This window comes from Ochotona curzoniae, unplaced genomic scaffold, assembly GCF_017591425.1.
Source record: "Ochotona curzoniae isolate NIBS_2020 unplaced genomic scaffold, NIBS_Ocur_1.0 scaffold_4505, whole genome shotgun sequence".
Classification (NCBI taxonomy): Eukaryota; Metazoa; Chordata; class Mammalia; order Lagomorpha; family Ochotonidae; genus Ochotona; species Ochotona curzoniae.
In genome coordinates this window covers 21344195-21360934 of record NW_024467118.1, presented here as the reverse complement: position 1 = coordinate 21360934, position 16740 = coordinate 21344195, and the positions used below count along the sequence as shown (strand labels likewise).

Below are 16740 nucleotides of genomic sequence, written 5' to 3'. Positions count from 1 at the left end.
TGTCTGCCCTAGGAAGAATACAGGGACAGTCACAGGAAGAAGTCCTTGTGTATTATTACAAAGGGCACATGCAGGAAAAACAAACTGCAGATTTTTCAACCACTGCCATCTCTGCTGACTTCTCCCCACCTTGAATACATGTCCCAAGCACTTGGCAAAGTTGCAGGATTCCAGCTATTGACATACAGAGAAAAGAGAGATCCACTGTGTTTTAAGGGGGGCATTTGCAAGACTTCACAGAGGAGGTAACTCTTGGCATCAGATTTTACATGGTCTATAGGAAATCACAGCATATACAGGAAGAATATGGCTGTTGAGCAGCTTGCTGCTCCAGCAGAATGATAATAATGACTAAAGTGACTCAAGGGTGTTGGCAGATTCACCTGTTGAATGTCAACCTGGACTTAGTGCATAGGAGCACCTGTTTTGCAGGAAATGAAAATCAGGTATAGTGTTTGGCACATAATTGCTGTTTTTGTCAACCCTACTTGATGCTATTAGTGGATAGAGATGTGATGTGGGCACTAAGATGCTTAGACTTTAAATCTCTTGGGGATGTGATATGTTATGGTTAGACTGGTGATAGTTTACTGATAACTTGGAGCTTGGTCTGAGAGATTTAGCCAGAGACTGTTACTGTTCTCTAGGCAAGAGAGGATGAAGTGCACGAAGTAAGGATGGTGCATGGAGGAGTGTATTAGACAATGTCGTCGCCAAAAGGCATACCAGACTTGGATTAAACAACAACCTATTTTGTCATAATTGTAATAGCTGAGGTGTCCAAAATCAAGTTGATGACTGATTTGGTTCCTGCTGAGAGCTTCCTTCCTAGCTTGCAGAAGTCTGCTATTTTGTTGTATCCTCACTAAGAGGCTGGGAGGGGGAGAGGAAGCTCTCTGGAGTCTGTTATAAAGAGCCAGTTGTATCAGAGCAAGGTGCTGTCCTCATTATGTCTAACCTTAATTATTTCCTGGGAGAACCTGTGTCTAAGCAGGGTCACACTGAAGAGGTATGGTTTCAGGAGTCAGATTTTGGGGAACACAAAGTCAGTAGCAGCCTGCTGACTTGGAACGTAAGGGCGGCTGTGCGATAGCACTCTGGACTTCAGACTTTGGAGCGAGAGGTTGTCACTGTTACCATAGAGAACGTCTCTTAAACTTGCTTTTGTTATAGTATAGTTATTTTTTTTTTCTGAAGACTAGTGAGCCAGAATATGAATTTTTGTTTATTCTACCCAAGAAAAAAGGTCCATCTTCCAATTCCATTTCCATGAACTGTTTGAAACCCCTCTGCAACATTCACTCTCCTAAGAAATCACAAATATGATAAATGACTGTATGCATGGGCTTCAAGCATTATTTCAGCAAATGAAACATCTTTTAACTTCATCCTCTATGAACCTTATACCTACTGTTCCATTGACAAGGACTACTTCCTCTTGTAATGTGTAATAAATTTAATATATTTATTTACCAAATAATTGTTACTGGAGTGGTTTGAATCTGAGGATTGGATGTGTGTGTGAGGCTGAGGCTTAGTTTTGTTTTTTTTTTTTTTTTTACATTTGACAGTTTAGGTATTTCCTGCCTTTCATTTCTTGTTTGTGTTTTTGCTTCTGTGTTCCTACAGTGTGGCCCCTATAGATATTTGCTTCCTCTCTGACTCTGTACCTGTTTGTCAAAGTTTGATGATATTTCTAAGCAGTTGAAGTATTAGTTTATGAGCAGTTGGCCTGTAAGCCCAGAGTTTTGGTAGTGCCTTCTGGAAAGCTGTTACAGGACGTGATTTGCAGAGCCATTGCATTGGAGACGTTTACTTATTTGGGTGTGTCTCAATTTATTGCTTCAGTGTGTAAGTCGTCTGTATGTTATCTGTTTTTTTATCGAAGTACACTGTACTGAATTTGTATACATATATTTTCGTTAGCTAAACACATTCATATAACTACCACCTAGATGCACTGACTGTTCTTTTTTCTCTTAATTTTGTTGTTCGGCATTAATGACTCTGCTTCTTGAAGGAAATTGTGACCTTTAAAGTTTTTCCATTTATTTTCGTGTTAGCATGTTTCCTCTTGTGAAATGTGCTTGAGAATTAACTGATCTTTCAACTGGTTTTATATATTTATGCCATTTATATAGAGAACTGCTTTTTTATAAGGAAAAATATGACCTGCAAAATATATGATAGTTGCTCTTAAGGAGTCTTTGAAAGTGGGCCCGGCGGCATGGCCTAGCGGCTAAAGTTCTTGCCTTGAACATGACGGGATCCCATATGTACGCCAGTTCTAATCCTGGCAGCTCCACTTCCCTTCCAGCTCCCTGCTGTGGCCTGGGAAAGCAGTTGAGGACGGACCAAAGTTTTGGGACCCTGCACCCATGTGGGATACCCGGAAGAAGTTCCTGGATCCTGGCTTGGGATCGGCATAGCATCGACCATTGCACTTATTTGGGGAGTGAATCATCGGACGGAAGATCTTCCTGTCTGTCTCTCCTCCTCTCTGTATATCTGACTTTCCAATAAAAAATGAATAAATCTTTAAAAAAAAAAGAGTCTTTTAAAGAAAATGTAATGAAGGAGAAAGTTATTTATATTTAGTTACTCTTAAGAAAAACTAAGAGGGGCCTGGCATGATAGCCCAGTGGCTAAGTCCTTACTGTGCATATGCTGGGATTCCCATATGGCCCCCAGTAGGTGTCCCGGCTGCTCCACTTCCTTTCCAGCTCTCTGCTTGTGGCCTCGGAAAGCAGTAGAGGATGGTCTTAAGCCTTGGGACCCTGCACCTGTGTGGGAGACCCAGAAGAAGGTCCTGGCTGCTGGCTTTGTGTCGACTCACCTCCAGCTGTTGTGGTCATTTGGGGAACAGACTGAAGACATTTTATCTTTTTCTCCTTCTTTCTATAAATCTGCCTTACTAATAAAAATAAATAAATTAAAAAAGAAACAGTACCTAATTGGGCTGACACTATGGCATAGTGGATGGTCAGTCTGCCGACGTCAGTGATACACATGACTGCTGGTTCAGTTCCTTTCCTGACTGTTCTACTTACAATCCGACTCCCTGCTGAAGCACCTGTACAAGTAAGTAGTAGGAAAGATAATACAAATGATTGGGTCCCTGCCCCCGTGTGGGAGACCCCAGTGAAACACCTTGCTTTGGCCTGTCCCAGCCATGGTCGTTGAACCTATTTAGGCAGTGGATCGATTGATGGAAGCGCTCTCACCTCTTTTCTCCATGTAAATCTGCATTCAAATAAATAAGCGCATAAATAAGAAAAATGAACTGTATTCTGAAAGTCAAGATATGTTTCAGTGCCCTATTGGGACACAGTTTTTTGAGATTTGTGTGTGTGTGTGTGTGTATGTGTGTAATTGAAAGGTAGAGTTACAGAAGAGAGGAGAGGAGAGGAAGTGCAGGGAAAGAATGAGAATATGGGAGATCTTTTATCTGTTGATTCACTCTCCAAAGGGTCGAAATGGTCAAGGCTGTGCCAGACCAAAGGAAGGATTCCGGAGCTTGTTCCAGGTCTCCCAGGTGCATGCTGGGGCCTACGTCCTTGATGTATAGTTCTACTTCCTAGGTTTTACTTGGATATTTATTTTTGAGACTAGTCAGTCACTAGGCAAGTTAGCTTAAATACTTCTGAGCAGGATAAAAGGTAACTCTGAATGCTCTAATTTTTTTGGACAATAGAATATTAGCCATTAAAAATGATTTTGTTCATTTGAAATGTAGAATTGGAGAGCGATAGAGAGACAGTCAGACAGACACAGAAAGACATCTTCCTCTGCTGGTTCACTTCCCAAATCACCTCCCTGGCCAGAGCTGGATTTGAATAGAGTTGGGAGCCAGGAGCTTCTCTTGGGTTTCCCATGTGTGTGGCAGCAGCCCAAGGATTTAATATGCCTTCAGTTGCCTTCTTGGCCCTTGAGATGGGAGCTGCACCAGAAGCAGAGCAGGCAGGATCCAAGCTGGTGTACGTGCACAGGGGCTGTTGGCATGGGCAGGTAGTGGTTTTACCTGCTTGCTGTGCCACAGTGCTAGCCCCAACGTTAACCCTTTAAAAGAGAAATCTAACCTGGCTATCTAATTCTTCTACTTGAAATAACAACTTCTGGGGTGCAGTATAATCCTGTCCCACAGGTGCTGTATCCTTACCACCCTATTATTTCACAAGTAGAATAACATTTTAACTCATGGTTCATTCTGTCATTGTCTCATAGTCACTTTTTAGCTTATTGAAAATGATAGCTTGATACTTCTCTTCTGTTTCTGTCCTCTCTGCACTGTGCCCAGGGCTTGGCTTTCTAGGGCGTGCGAAGTGCGCATAAGTTCCAAGCATTGCTTGTCCTACTTTCAGTGTGCTCCTACCGAGAAAGTTGATTGTGTGAGCCCAGGTTATAGTAATTAAAATATTATAACACATTTTTTGTTATTTTTTATAGGCTTAAAGACATAAACCTGCCATCGTGGAAACAGCAAAACTTGGACAAGCTTTTTTAATTTTGTACTGAGTGAAAGCAAAAAGCAAACGGAGAAGTGTATCTGCTTGTTTCTATATCTCATTGTGCTCCTTTTGATAACTCACCTTAGGAATGAAGCCACCATTATGTCCTCAGTCAGTGAAGTAAATGTTGATATCAAAGATTTCCTAATGAGTATCAATTTGGAGCAGTATCTCTTACATTTCCACAAGTCTGGCTTTCATACTGTGAAGGCCTGTGCTGCAATTGATGATAGCGTGCTACTCAGAATTGGAATATCACCCACGGGACATCGCAGGAGAATACTGAAACAGTTACAGATGATCTTGTCAAAGATGCCGGATATCCCGGTCTATGCGAATGTTCATAAAACAAAGAAGAGTGACGACTCTTCCAAGGATTGTCGTGTTCCATCTTCCGCTCAGAACGTTGGTCGAGAAATCTCCAACTCTCATAGTGTTCACCCACATGGCTCAGCGCAGTTGGAGACTGTTACAAAAGGTCTTGAGCAAAATGACATTACTATGGGAAAGAGCCAGTCTCTTAAGTCAGACAGTAAGCTGTCACTTCCTCAACATGACTTTCCCATTCCAGATCAAGAACTGCACCTGAATTTGGATTCTTCTCAGGATTCTATGTTTGGTAGTGAAAATATTAAATCAGCATCTTTGATGGCAAAGAAGGTTGTGGATTGTGCAACTGAACAGCAGGAAGCAGAAAAAGCTGAGCTGATGTCGGACACTATCCAAAAGCTGCCTACTATGGACTCGGAGTGTCTTTCTCCCCTTGGCTCCTCAGCATCAGACACAAATTCTGTAAATGGATCCAACGGTGTATTGGAATCATCCACACCATCCTCATTCTTTCAATTTCAAGGGGAAATGGTTATAAATGATTTGTATATACCATCATCGCCAAGTTTGGCACCCATGAGAAGTCGCAGTAAGTTGGTTTCAAGACCATCTCGCTCTTTTCTGTTAAGGCATCGGCCTGTACCTGAGATTCCAGGGCCAACAAAAGGAGCTTCAGGGAGGTAAGGTTCTTTATGGTATACTGTCATATCCAATTTGGGGGCAGAGTAGGCTTTTTTTTTTTTTTTGGTCAGATATATTTTCATTTATTGACTTTTGCCATCAATGTTTACTTTGTTCTCTTAAAATGTTTGTTTAAATGTTCTCTTTTAAAATGTTTCCCCAATGACATTTGTCATGCTATTATATGTCAGAGTCGTTTTCAACTTTTGAATGCCTGGGGCTCTTTAGCTTTCTCTTGTTTAACTGGAAGTACTTCCCTTTCCTTGATTCTAGCTACATGTCCCTTCCCGTCCTTCCCTCACACCCATTATCATAGGCTTCCATCCCGGCAGTTCTGATATTTATTTACGACTAAATTATTTGTTATTTGGCAGGGAACACATTTTCAGTCTTTGCATTTTGTATCTGCTTGACACACACACACAGTCCTTGGCAATATTTAATAAATGCACATCAATTTTTCCTGTTTACCAATTGCAGTGATTGTGGGAAAGGCATAAAGAGATCCACTCTAAGAATTTCCAGTCTAGTATTGAAACCAACGTAAATAGACAGTAACATGTAAGCCATGAAACCAAGCCCACTAGCAACTCTGGAGTCCAGTATTGAAGTCACATAGCAAAAGATGTTAGCAGGTGCATGCTGAAACCGGATCTAAAGGAAATGGTGTCCCAAAGAGAACCCCTCTGATGTACTCAAGCAACTTTGAATTCCAAACCCAGCAGAGTCTTCAGCTGTTTTTCCAAGTTCCACTGAGATACGTAGTTGTGGTTTTTTATTAGGGACTCAAAACTGACACTCATCCCTGCTGGCAGGCAGGAAACTGCTGAAGTTTGACTGCTAATGCAGTGCCACGGCGTATCCCTCCAACTTCCTGCCTGAGCCTCGGGCTGGTGTATTGTAGCATTCCCCCGTTTGCCTCTTGAATTTTGACTGCTTCATAATCCTGTGACTTTGGCGATTGCAGTATGAGTTGTCTGTTCAAGGAGAAGGTAGCAGTGTAGTAGCTGAAAGAGAAACACGTTGAGCTCTAGGACTCTGTTAACCCAGTATCCCCTACTACAGCATAAACTCTTTCATAGTGCCAATAGTCATGTCTGTTATCGAGTGAATCAGAAGTCATAGTGCCATTTGTAAAACATTTTACGTGTTTGCTCATTTGGATAGTAATTTTCCATGGATTATTTTATCTTCACAATGTCCCTGCAAAATAGATAATGTTTATCCAATTTTACCTTTGAGGAAGCTAAGTCTTAGGTAAAACTTGCCCAGGGTACTGAATTGGGGATTAAGCGCAGTCCGTTTGACTTTTGAACCCACTTTCTTTACAACTCATTTGAAGACTATTTTGAAGATGTTCATTTCGTGCGTAAGGGTTGGATTTTTACTATGGATTGTAGGCCACTAACTTTTGCATGACACTTTACCTTTAAAATATTTTAGCAAGTGTGAACAATGAAAGGAATGTAAGTGAAAAGTTAGATGTTTTCCGATGTCAAAAGTTTTTGCCTTGTGAGACATGACCACTGTGAACACATGTATTGAAACTGAGTCTTTGTCAAAATAAGACTTTTTTTTTTAAACCACAAGGATAGCTTCAGCTAAAAAGCTTTGTATAAATTTCAGATGCTATGTACCGTTTTTTATGTATCTTACAGAAAACAATTGGATGCCTATTTAGTTGTGATGGGTGACAGAACTTTACCACTTCCTGTTAGAGTCCTGGCTGCACCTGTTAATTAAATTAAGACAGATTAATAGAAGAAGAACATAGAAAATTTGCTTAATAGGAATAATAAAAGTTCTATGTGGCATCATAGGAACTCCCCGAAGAGATAAATATCTACAGATGCACTCCCGAGGCACTTGGGACTGAATTGGACAGAGTAGTGAATTGTGAAAAAGTAACTGCATTACATGGGGAGGCTTGAAAAGATAAGAGTTGTTTTCCCATGACTTGTACAGAGTTTTTTTGAGTGCCTGCATTTTGTCCTTGAGGATAAGGTTTTGTGGTTTCTTTCACATGGGAATGCCATCTCCTGCTTTTAAAAAACATCATTTTGTACCTGCTGTTTTCAACACTGGAATTAAGTGCCTGTAGTTCAAAATATGATAGGGTGGTACATTTTTAGCTTCTTTGTTTATACATGTAAGCTTTACATCTTAGAATTGTTCTTCATGCTATGGTTATGCATCTTTGCAAGTAAGAACAGTGCTAACATTAAAGCTGGTAGTAAGTAATTAAATATTGTCTGTATCATAGCACTATTTTCAGAGGGCTTTTTGGCTAGATTACTCACAATAACTTTTCTTTCCTCTGACTATGGTAATAAATGGAAACTATGCAGTCATGCTGCTCAGCTCATAAAATGGCAGGTAAATTAGGCATAACTATTTTTACTTGTGGTCCTCCCTTGTATTGCAAATAGTAATTGTAAGATGTTTGGAATGCTATAATAAGACTTCCGATAAACTATGGGCTTTATTATCTGTGATTCTCTATTCAGTTATACCTATATTTAATATTTAGTGTAACCCTGATATGCAAAGTAAAAAAAAAATTATGGCCCGTATTCTAAAGTGCTTGGTAATTAAGCATTGCTTCCAGATGTTAAGGGAGTAGTATAGTGTTTTCTGGATGCAGGAGCTTTGTGCCTCTCTCCTGAGTGTGGCTTCCTCCTCCCACTGTATCTGACACAGCTGCACCTCAAGTCGGGTGGACTGGCCTTTGTTCTTGCTTTAGTGTTTTCTTTGGATTCTAGCTGCGTCCGCTACTTTGGAGGGCTGGGCTGGGCAGGGCTATGCTAGACAGTGAACCCTAGGGTATCTTTTTACTTCCTATCTCTTGAGGGCCAAATTAAAAGCAAACTTCTTCTCCCTTTGAGGTCTCCCTAGTTCTTTGGAGTGTTTTTTTTTTTTTAAGATTTATTTATTTTTATTACAGAGTCAGATATATAAATACAGAGAGGAGGAGAGACAGAGAGAAAGGTCTTTCGTCTGTTGATTCACACCCCAAGTGACCGCAACAGCCGGTGCAGTGCCGATCCAAAACCAGGAGCCCAGATCCTTTTCCAGGTCTCCCATGTAGGTGCAGGGTCCCAAGGCTTTGGGCTGTTCTCGACTGCTTTCCCAGACCGTGAGCAGGGAGCTAGATGGGAAGCGGGGCTGCCAGGATTAAAACTGGCACCCATATGGGATCCGGGCGTGTTCAAGGCGAGGACTTTAGCCACTAGGCTAGGCCACGGCATCAGGCCCTCTTTGGAGCCTTTAAAGTAGAAAGTGAATTCAGCACCTGGCCCTTTCCATGGGAATGACGGTCCTTCTCAGGGACGTACTCTTAATACTTGAGGCAGGAAGGAGCAATTGTCTGGCAGTTACTATAGCAGGATCTTTCCTCTTTTCCTTACTGGTTTAGTGATTCTCGTATATCGCCATGCAACAATATTATCCTTGCTTGAAGTGGACAGTCGCCTGCTTTTAGGTGTAGGGCCTTGGAACGCTTTGAGGAAGGGAAGAGAGGGAATCAGGTCGTAAGAAGGAATGCTGTGCAAATCCACATAGTGATGGGAGTACACGTGTGGCATCTAAGTCTGAACCTCTGGCTTTCCTTTAGGTTTTCATTGAAAATTAAATTTTGATGTATGTCTAATCTAGTGATTATGTAAGTGTCTGCTTGCATAGTATGGGGCTCATTTCCTAGGTTCCAGCTCCCGACTCAGCTTCCTAATAATGTGCTCCCTGAGCGCCTGCAGATGATGGCTCAAATCACCCAGGCGAGAGATTGGGATTTGTGTTTGTATTTTGACCTCGGGGGTCATGGGCATTTGGGAAGTGAAGCAGTGGATGAGAGCTTTCTGTCTCTCTTTTGTACTAAATACGAAAAACATAGGAATTCATCCACTTCACATTTTTAAAAAAAGGCTTGGTAATTCTAAAATTCAGTTATTTTTTTGTATTTGTAAAAATGAAAAAAATATTGTATAATCACAATAAATCTAAATTGTTACTAGATTTATTGCCAAAGGTGAGGCTATCCATCTGCTCAATGCTCTTGACAAGCTGAAGTACAACTATGTTTATACTTTGGTTTTAATGAAAAGTTTAATCTTGTTTGGAAAAAAGATGCATAATAAGCTCAACTTTCGCTAATACATCATGAGAATTTCATGATAATTCTGTAGGCCAACATGTTGCAAATCTTTTTTAATCATCATATTCAAAGGCCAGTTTTTGCAGCCTCTTTCCTGAGTATAACTTCATTATCCATGCATTGTAAATTTCACATTTTTGGCATCTGTACCATACTTAGCACATCTCGTGCGGTTTAAAGCTCATGGCACTTTCCCACTGCTACCTGCTGGTTGTGGTGGGTTTTCTTTGCTTTTGACTTCTCTGTACAGGGACTTATAGTCTGTTACTAACTGTGAGAACTGCATGTTTATTTAAAAAAATAAATGAAATGATGAACTGATATGATATATATTTGGTTATTATTGTTAATTTTTTATGGTATAGCTTTGCCTAAGTAATAGGTAAGTGAAAGTCATAAAAGGAGATTATTGGTTCTGTACTTTGTGCCACCACTTTTCTTGGCAATTTTAATGATAAAAAAGTGACAAAGTCATTATGCTGACCATCCATTTTGGCCATCGGTTATTCATTCCTTTTATTTTTACTCATGTTATTGTAGCAATACCATTTTCACTGTAATAGCAAAACTTGTTTGTCTGCTATGGCTGTCTTAACACTATATCGTCATCTGAATTATTAAACAGTAGGAATTTATTTTCTCAGTTTTAGGGCTGTAAGTCAAAGAGGCTGTCCACATGGAGTTCTGCTGAGGGCCTTGATCTGAGCTAGGGTTTCTTACCTGTGGAGTCTGTTGCTAGAACTTCTCAGTGCCTGGGTGAAGAGAGGGCCCTCTGTGATGGGGAGCCTGTTACAAGGTCCTCAGCCATTCTGGGGTATGCCCTCTCTGATCTGTGATCATGCTGGAAAAACCCTATCTGCAAAGCAGTTACCTGTGGTTAGAATTTCAGTGTATGAATTTGGAGGAGGAAACATTTCTGTCCATAATAATAACATTGGTTATATTTTTACTTTTCCAGAAATTTGTTAGTTCTGTATTTATGGAGCTTAGGATACTTGCAAAGGTCCCACATGCATGTTACATTGTGCAGGCAAAGTGTGTCTACCGAAGGTCAGCCAGTCTGAACACCTGCAAATTCCTAGCGTTTTTAGAGAAAACTGATTTGGGGTTTTTAAAATAATGAAAATAACATGAGAAAATCACAAAGCATTTACCAAATTATTTATAGAATCATTTGTATTTTAACTTTTATAAATTTTGTTTTAATTGGGTTTTGAAAACTTGTATTTGAGCTTAATTTTTATTTTTGAATTTCCAATTTTTAAAAGGCTGTAACTCATACTGTGTGTGTGTGTATATATATGTATATGTATATATATATAATTTATTTTGTCAGCTCATTTTCATATTAGTTGGTATTTGAATCTATCTTTAATAACACACGTTCTCTGCTAGGTTACAGTGTTTGGGGCATGGCTTCAACAAGTCCTAGCTTGTTGAACCTTGTGCTTGTCTAGATCACTGAAGAGGAAGTGGAGGGGTTGTGAGCCAGAGATGAAGATGAGGTCATACCTCTCACGAGTTTATGTGAAAGAGGAGGCAGCTTGTGTTGTTGGAGATAAGCTAATGGCTGTACCTTCGTTGTTAGTGGCTGTGGATTGAGTCATCTTTAGGAAATAGTTTGAAAACCACAACAAAAACATTAAGACTAAATTATCCATACTTTGAGAAATCTTAAATGCAGAGGAAGGTCCGTACAGTAGCAAGAATCATAATACTCCTTGCATTAAAAGAAATCTTAATGAGCTCAGATTAGTTTGTTGAAAAATAAAATCAGCGTACATTCTTTTGTTGTTTTTCCATTCTCAGAAATAATCAGTGTTCTGAAATGGATATTTTTCTTACTCATGCCTTTGTGCTTAATGTGTGAAAATGATACTCTTTTTCAACTTAGCGTTTTACTCAGAGTGCTTGAGATTTGTTTGTTCCTCTCAGTGCTTATATCTTATGCCATATTCACTGTACAGCATTTTAAAAAAATTATTAATTTATCCTAGGGGTAGAAATGGAAAGGAAGAATGTATGCTGTGATCTTTTCATTCTTTCAAGTATCTGCCATAGCTGTAGTTGGGGATACAGTCCCAGTCTTTCACATTTGTGACAGGAACACAGTTAAAGATGTATTTATTATTTTTTTTAAAAAAGTTTTTACAAAGAGAAAGAGAGGGCCCGGTGGCGTGACCTAGCTGCTAAAGTCCTCGCCTTGCATGTGCCCAGGATCCAATATGGGCGCCGGTTCTAATCCCGGCAGCTCCACTTCCCATCTAGCTCGTTGCTTGTGGCCTGGGAAAGCAGTCGAAGATGGCCCAAAGCCTTGGGACTCTGCACCCATGTGGGAGACCTGGAAGAAGTTCCTGGATCCTGGCTTTGGATCGGTGTAACATCGGCTGTTGCGCTCACTTGGGGAGTGAATCATTGGACAGAAGATCTTCCTCTTTATCTCTCCCTTCTCTGTATCAGACTTTCCAATAAATAAATAAATCTTAAGAGAGAGAGAGAGAAAGAGAAAGAAAGAAAGAACACAAACCAAAAGGTTACAATGGTGAGAGTCATTCAAAGCCATGACCCAGGAGTTTCTTCCAGGTCATCCACATGGGTGCAGGGGCCTTATGCATTGACCTAAGTCTTTTTCTGCTGCCTTATCAGGCCATAAGCAGAGAGCTAGATGGGAAGTGGCACATCTGGGAGAGGAACCTGTGCTCATATGGGATGCCAGTGCTATGGGAGGAGGATTGGCTTGCTATGAAACCATGCCAGGTCCCTTCACTGCTACATTATCGGCAAGGGGGAGAGAGGAGCCACAGTTTGACATAGAACCAAGGCATTCCTGATGTGGGATGCAGGCATTTCAGCCCTTATTAGGAATATAGTGGAGAGTTTGTGATCATTTACTTATAAATAGATGAAAAAATAGTCTATGGCCATATCACCTTGAACGCCCCCGATCTCGTCTAAATAGGTGAAAAAAATAAATTTATAGCCAAGAATTTTTAAATCTGAACATTGTGGTTTAGAATGGGTTATGGAGCTAGACGTGTGTTGAAATCTCAGGTCAGTTACTTAAGAGATAGTAACTGCTTTGTGTAGTAATTTTTCTTTGAAAAACACAGATACTCTTCTTTCTTGTGACTATATATGATTGTGTGTAAATATACATGTAATTGTATATATATATAGTATGTAAATATTAAATGCTGATGATTGTGTCAGAGTTATAATAATATTATTACCTTAAAGAGGCAAAAAATGTAGAAAATTTGAGTAACATTCCACTCAAGGGTTCAAATGATTATTAGGTAGTTGTTTGAATAATATATAAATTTAAGGAAATAATTAGAAAACTTTTAAATGTCAGGAATCTGAAGATTTATTCATTTTCGTTGCTATATTACATTTCTTTTATGAACATAGCCTGTCATTCATTTTTACTATTGGTAATGTTTCATGTTTCCAACTTTGTTGAGTATTTTAATATTTACTTATAAGTGTTTATATATGCACATATGTATGCATACTTGTATGTATATACACTACATATGCAATATTCATATATAATACATAATACATATACAATATATATAATTCACATAGTGTAAAATAGAATCATTTGGAGGATGCGAGTGGATGAGTTTTACCAGGCATAAATAGGCTGGTTGTATCTAACTTAAAGCCTTCAGATCTGAAATGCTTCAAAATTTAAAACTTGTTTGATTTCCCACCTGCTACTTCAAAGCTTTCAGCCCCTGGGAGCATCTTAGGTTTGATTTTTCTGCTTAGGAATGCTCACCTGGGAATGCGTTTACAATATTCTAGAACCCAAGAAAATGTGAAATCTGAAAATTTCAGCTCTCAGTGTCCTTGATAAAAGGTATTCAACCTGTTCTACCATTTGCTCACGTCAACAATTAAGACATACAGTCTCCCTGTTGCTCTCCCCATCACCTAAATTATCTTGTGACACTTGAAGTAAGTTTCTCTAATTCCTGCATTTGGCAACCATTCATGTTACTCTAAATCAGTTTTTTCTACTGCAGAATTTCATATAAGTCAAAACATAGAGTAGGTAGTGTTTTGTATCTTGACATCTGTACTCTGTATGGTCTTTTTTTTTTTTTTGATAATTTATTCAGGGGCGCCTGCTTCCCATATGGGCACTGATTCTGGTCCCAGCTGCTTTATGTCCTAACCAGCTCTCTGCTCAAGGGCTTGTAAAGCCACAGTGCGTGATACAAGTCCTTGAGATTCTGCACCCATGTGGTGGACTCAAGGAAAGCTTCCGGCTCCCAGCTTCAGCTGAGCGGAGCTCAGCTCAGCTCTGGCTGTTGAGGTCATTTGGAGAGTGAACCAGCAAAAGGAAGACCTCTCTATCTCTCCATCACCTTCTATAAAATCTGTCGTTCAAATATGAATAAATACATTTTTTAAAAGATTAATTTCTTTAACTTGGAGACACACACACACACACACACACATCCCATCCCCCTTCATGTACTGCTTTACCAAGAGCCAGGAACTCACTCTGAGTTCCACTGTGCGTGATGAGATCTGCCTGGATGATGAGCTGATACCTACGAGGATGCCTGTTAGTGAGCTCCTGGGATCATCAGTGCAGCGGGATCTGCTGAGGGTGGCGCTGTCACGTGGGATGTCATTGTGTAAGTGGTATTTTAGCTGTTACGCCATATGCCTTATGCCTGAACGTAGCTTTCTGACGTTACTGCATGGGATTTGTTTTTTATATTATTGAATGATAATTTTGTTTCTGTTTGCCCGTGGGCATGCATTTGGATATTTATTTCTGAAACACACCAACATGCTTGTCTGTTGAATATATTCCTAGAAGTATGACTGCTGTTAATGTAGGTAAATGTTTGTAAGCAATTATCAAACACTTTATTAAAGTACATGTACCCTTTTAACATTCTTTTGCAAATAATAAAATAAAATAAAAAAATTTAAAACTTTTGCTTTCTTTTAAACCTTAGTTTAATTTTGTTTGACATACATATGGCTATTAAAATTTTCCACTTAATATTGTTAGAATTGTTCATTTGTCTCTGAAGGAATTTTTCTTGGTCTAAGTTAAATTTATTGACATGAAGTTTTTCTTAATACTGTATAATTTTCATATTATTTAGATGTATAATGATGTCCTCTGTTTCATTTGTAATATTGGTAATTTCTGTGTGTTGCCTCTCCTCTGTTTTCCTTCATTGAGGTTTTTCAGTTCTATTGATTTATTGATTGGTTTAAAAATGACTGGAGTTGGGCCCAGCGCCGTGGCGCAAGTGATTAAGGTCCTTGCCTTGCATGCCCGGGATCCCATATGGGTGCCGGTTCTATCCCAGCAGCCCCGCTTCCCTTCCAGCTCCCTGCCTGTGGCCCAGGAGAGCAGTCGAGGACGGCCCAAAGCTTTGGGACCCTGCACCCGCGTGGGAGACCTGGAAGAGGCTCCTGGCTTCAGATCGGCATAGCATCGGCCGTTGTGCTCACTTGGGGAGTGAATCATCGGACGGAAGATCTTCCTCTCTGTCTCTCCTCTCTGTATATCCGCCTTTCCAATAAAAAATAATAAAAATAAATCTTTAAAAAAAAAGCAACTGGAGTTGTAAGGATTTAGAACATTTTTCTATTTTTTTTGGAGTTTTGTTATTTTCTTGCTGCACTTTACTTGGGTGGTATGATATATATATATACACATACATATATACATATATATGTATATATCTTGCTTCACATTATGTATCCAAGTATATTTAGGAAGATATTTTCAAAAGGAGAACTAGCATATTCTCTATGCTTATAGTACGTAGTACCCCTTGTTACAGTGGCGTCTGCCTGTCATTGCTGTTACCTTGCCGCCTGTGCCATCTCTCATTGACACTGAGATACCGGATAGGTCTTCTGTGTATTTTCGTGTTGTTTTTGCAGTCAGACACATGTTTTGACTCAGTTAATGAAGATATAAAACCCCCAAAACAAGAAACATTAAACAAAATGTTTAATAGTCTTGAAATTATGGGAAGACTAGTATTTGACGATTCATTTGTTTTTCTGCATTATCCATGTAAGAGGCAAACACTTGTAAATCCATTGAAATCTCATCATTTAAATCTATTTAGGAAAAACACATTTGTAGACTTCGGCCATTATATCTTTATTTTAAATCACACTTATTTTGACATATCTGTTTTTATTCTCTCCCAAAAGTGTCCTAAGTTCTTTGTCAAGGTCGTAACTCATCATTGATTTCCCCTTTGTTTTAAGCTATTTCCGTGAGAGAAGAAATATTGCTACCTCACCTGGAAAGTCTGCCACACAGCAGAGTAAGTCTTGTGTGCTTAAAGTTTCCATAATTTAGTTAGCACTCATTTGCTGGTTGCCATGTGTTAAAATGACAATTGAGGTGACAACACACCTGTGATAGAGGGAATAATGGGAGTGACTGTGTATCAGCAGTCAGGGTACTTCAGCAAAGTCTTCTGAAAGTGATTGAACAAAAGACATTAACATCCACTCTGACTTGTGCTTACTTGATAATGTGGCTTTGTTTATCCTTGGCTGCAGTCACAAGTATTAACTATATTGTTCTGATGGCACAAAGAAATATGGAAAGCGGTTTTACCATGGTTGCAAGCCAGGACTGATATTGCTTAAGCAGGTGGATCCTTGACAGAGGCTCATCCTTCATTTGCAGATTTGGGTTCTGCAAGCTGTTTCTTCATCCATGCTTGCAAAGGCTTGGCTGCTGCACCTTAAGCATTTAAAAAAATTTCTGGGGTTTCCCCTCACCCCTTCCCAAATCTCCATCCCCTACTAATTCCCCCAGTGTGATTACAAATAGGATGGTCCTTAACAACCAGTCATAAGTTCTTCAGTCTGCTATGTAAGTGTATCCTGACATTGTAGGCATGGACAATGGTAGAAAGTCCAGCATCCTAGGTCACAATAACATGTGACAGTTTCATTAGGAGTCCGTCTTAGATTTGGAAGTAGAGATACTCACTGGATTGTATTTCACATCTATATGTGATAGTCTCTGCAGTTACTATATATCCCCTTAAATGAAAA

The 16740-nt window shown here is 39.6% G+C and overlaps 1 protein-coding gene across 3 annotated transcripts in view; it reads left to right on the top strand.

Annotated features, from left to right (window-relative positions):
- ARAP2 (ArfGAP with RhoGAP domain, ankyrin repeat and PH domain 2) overlaps positions 1-16740 on the top strand; it is a 172145-nt gene that overhangs the window by 11167 nt on the left and 144238 nt on the right. For all 3 annotated transcript variants that reach the window (XM_040965926.1, XM_040965927.1, XM_040965924.1), the window contains exons 2-3: positions 4447-5518; positions 15937-15995. In XM_040965926.1, coding sequence (XP_040821860.1) covers positions 4611-5518; positions 15937-15995 — 967 coding nt within the window. In that variant the 5' untranslated portion in view covers positions 4447-4610. The remainder of the gene's footprint in view (positions 1-4446; positions 5519-15936; positions 15996-16740) is intronic.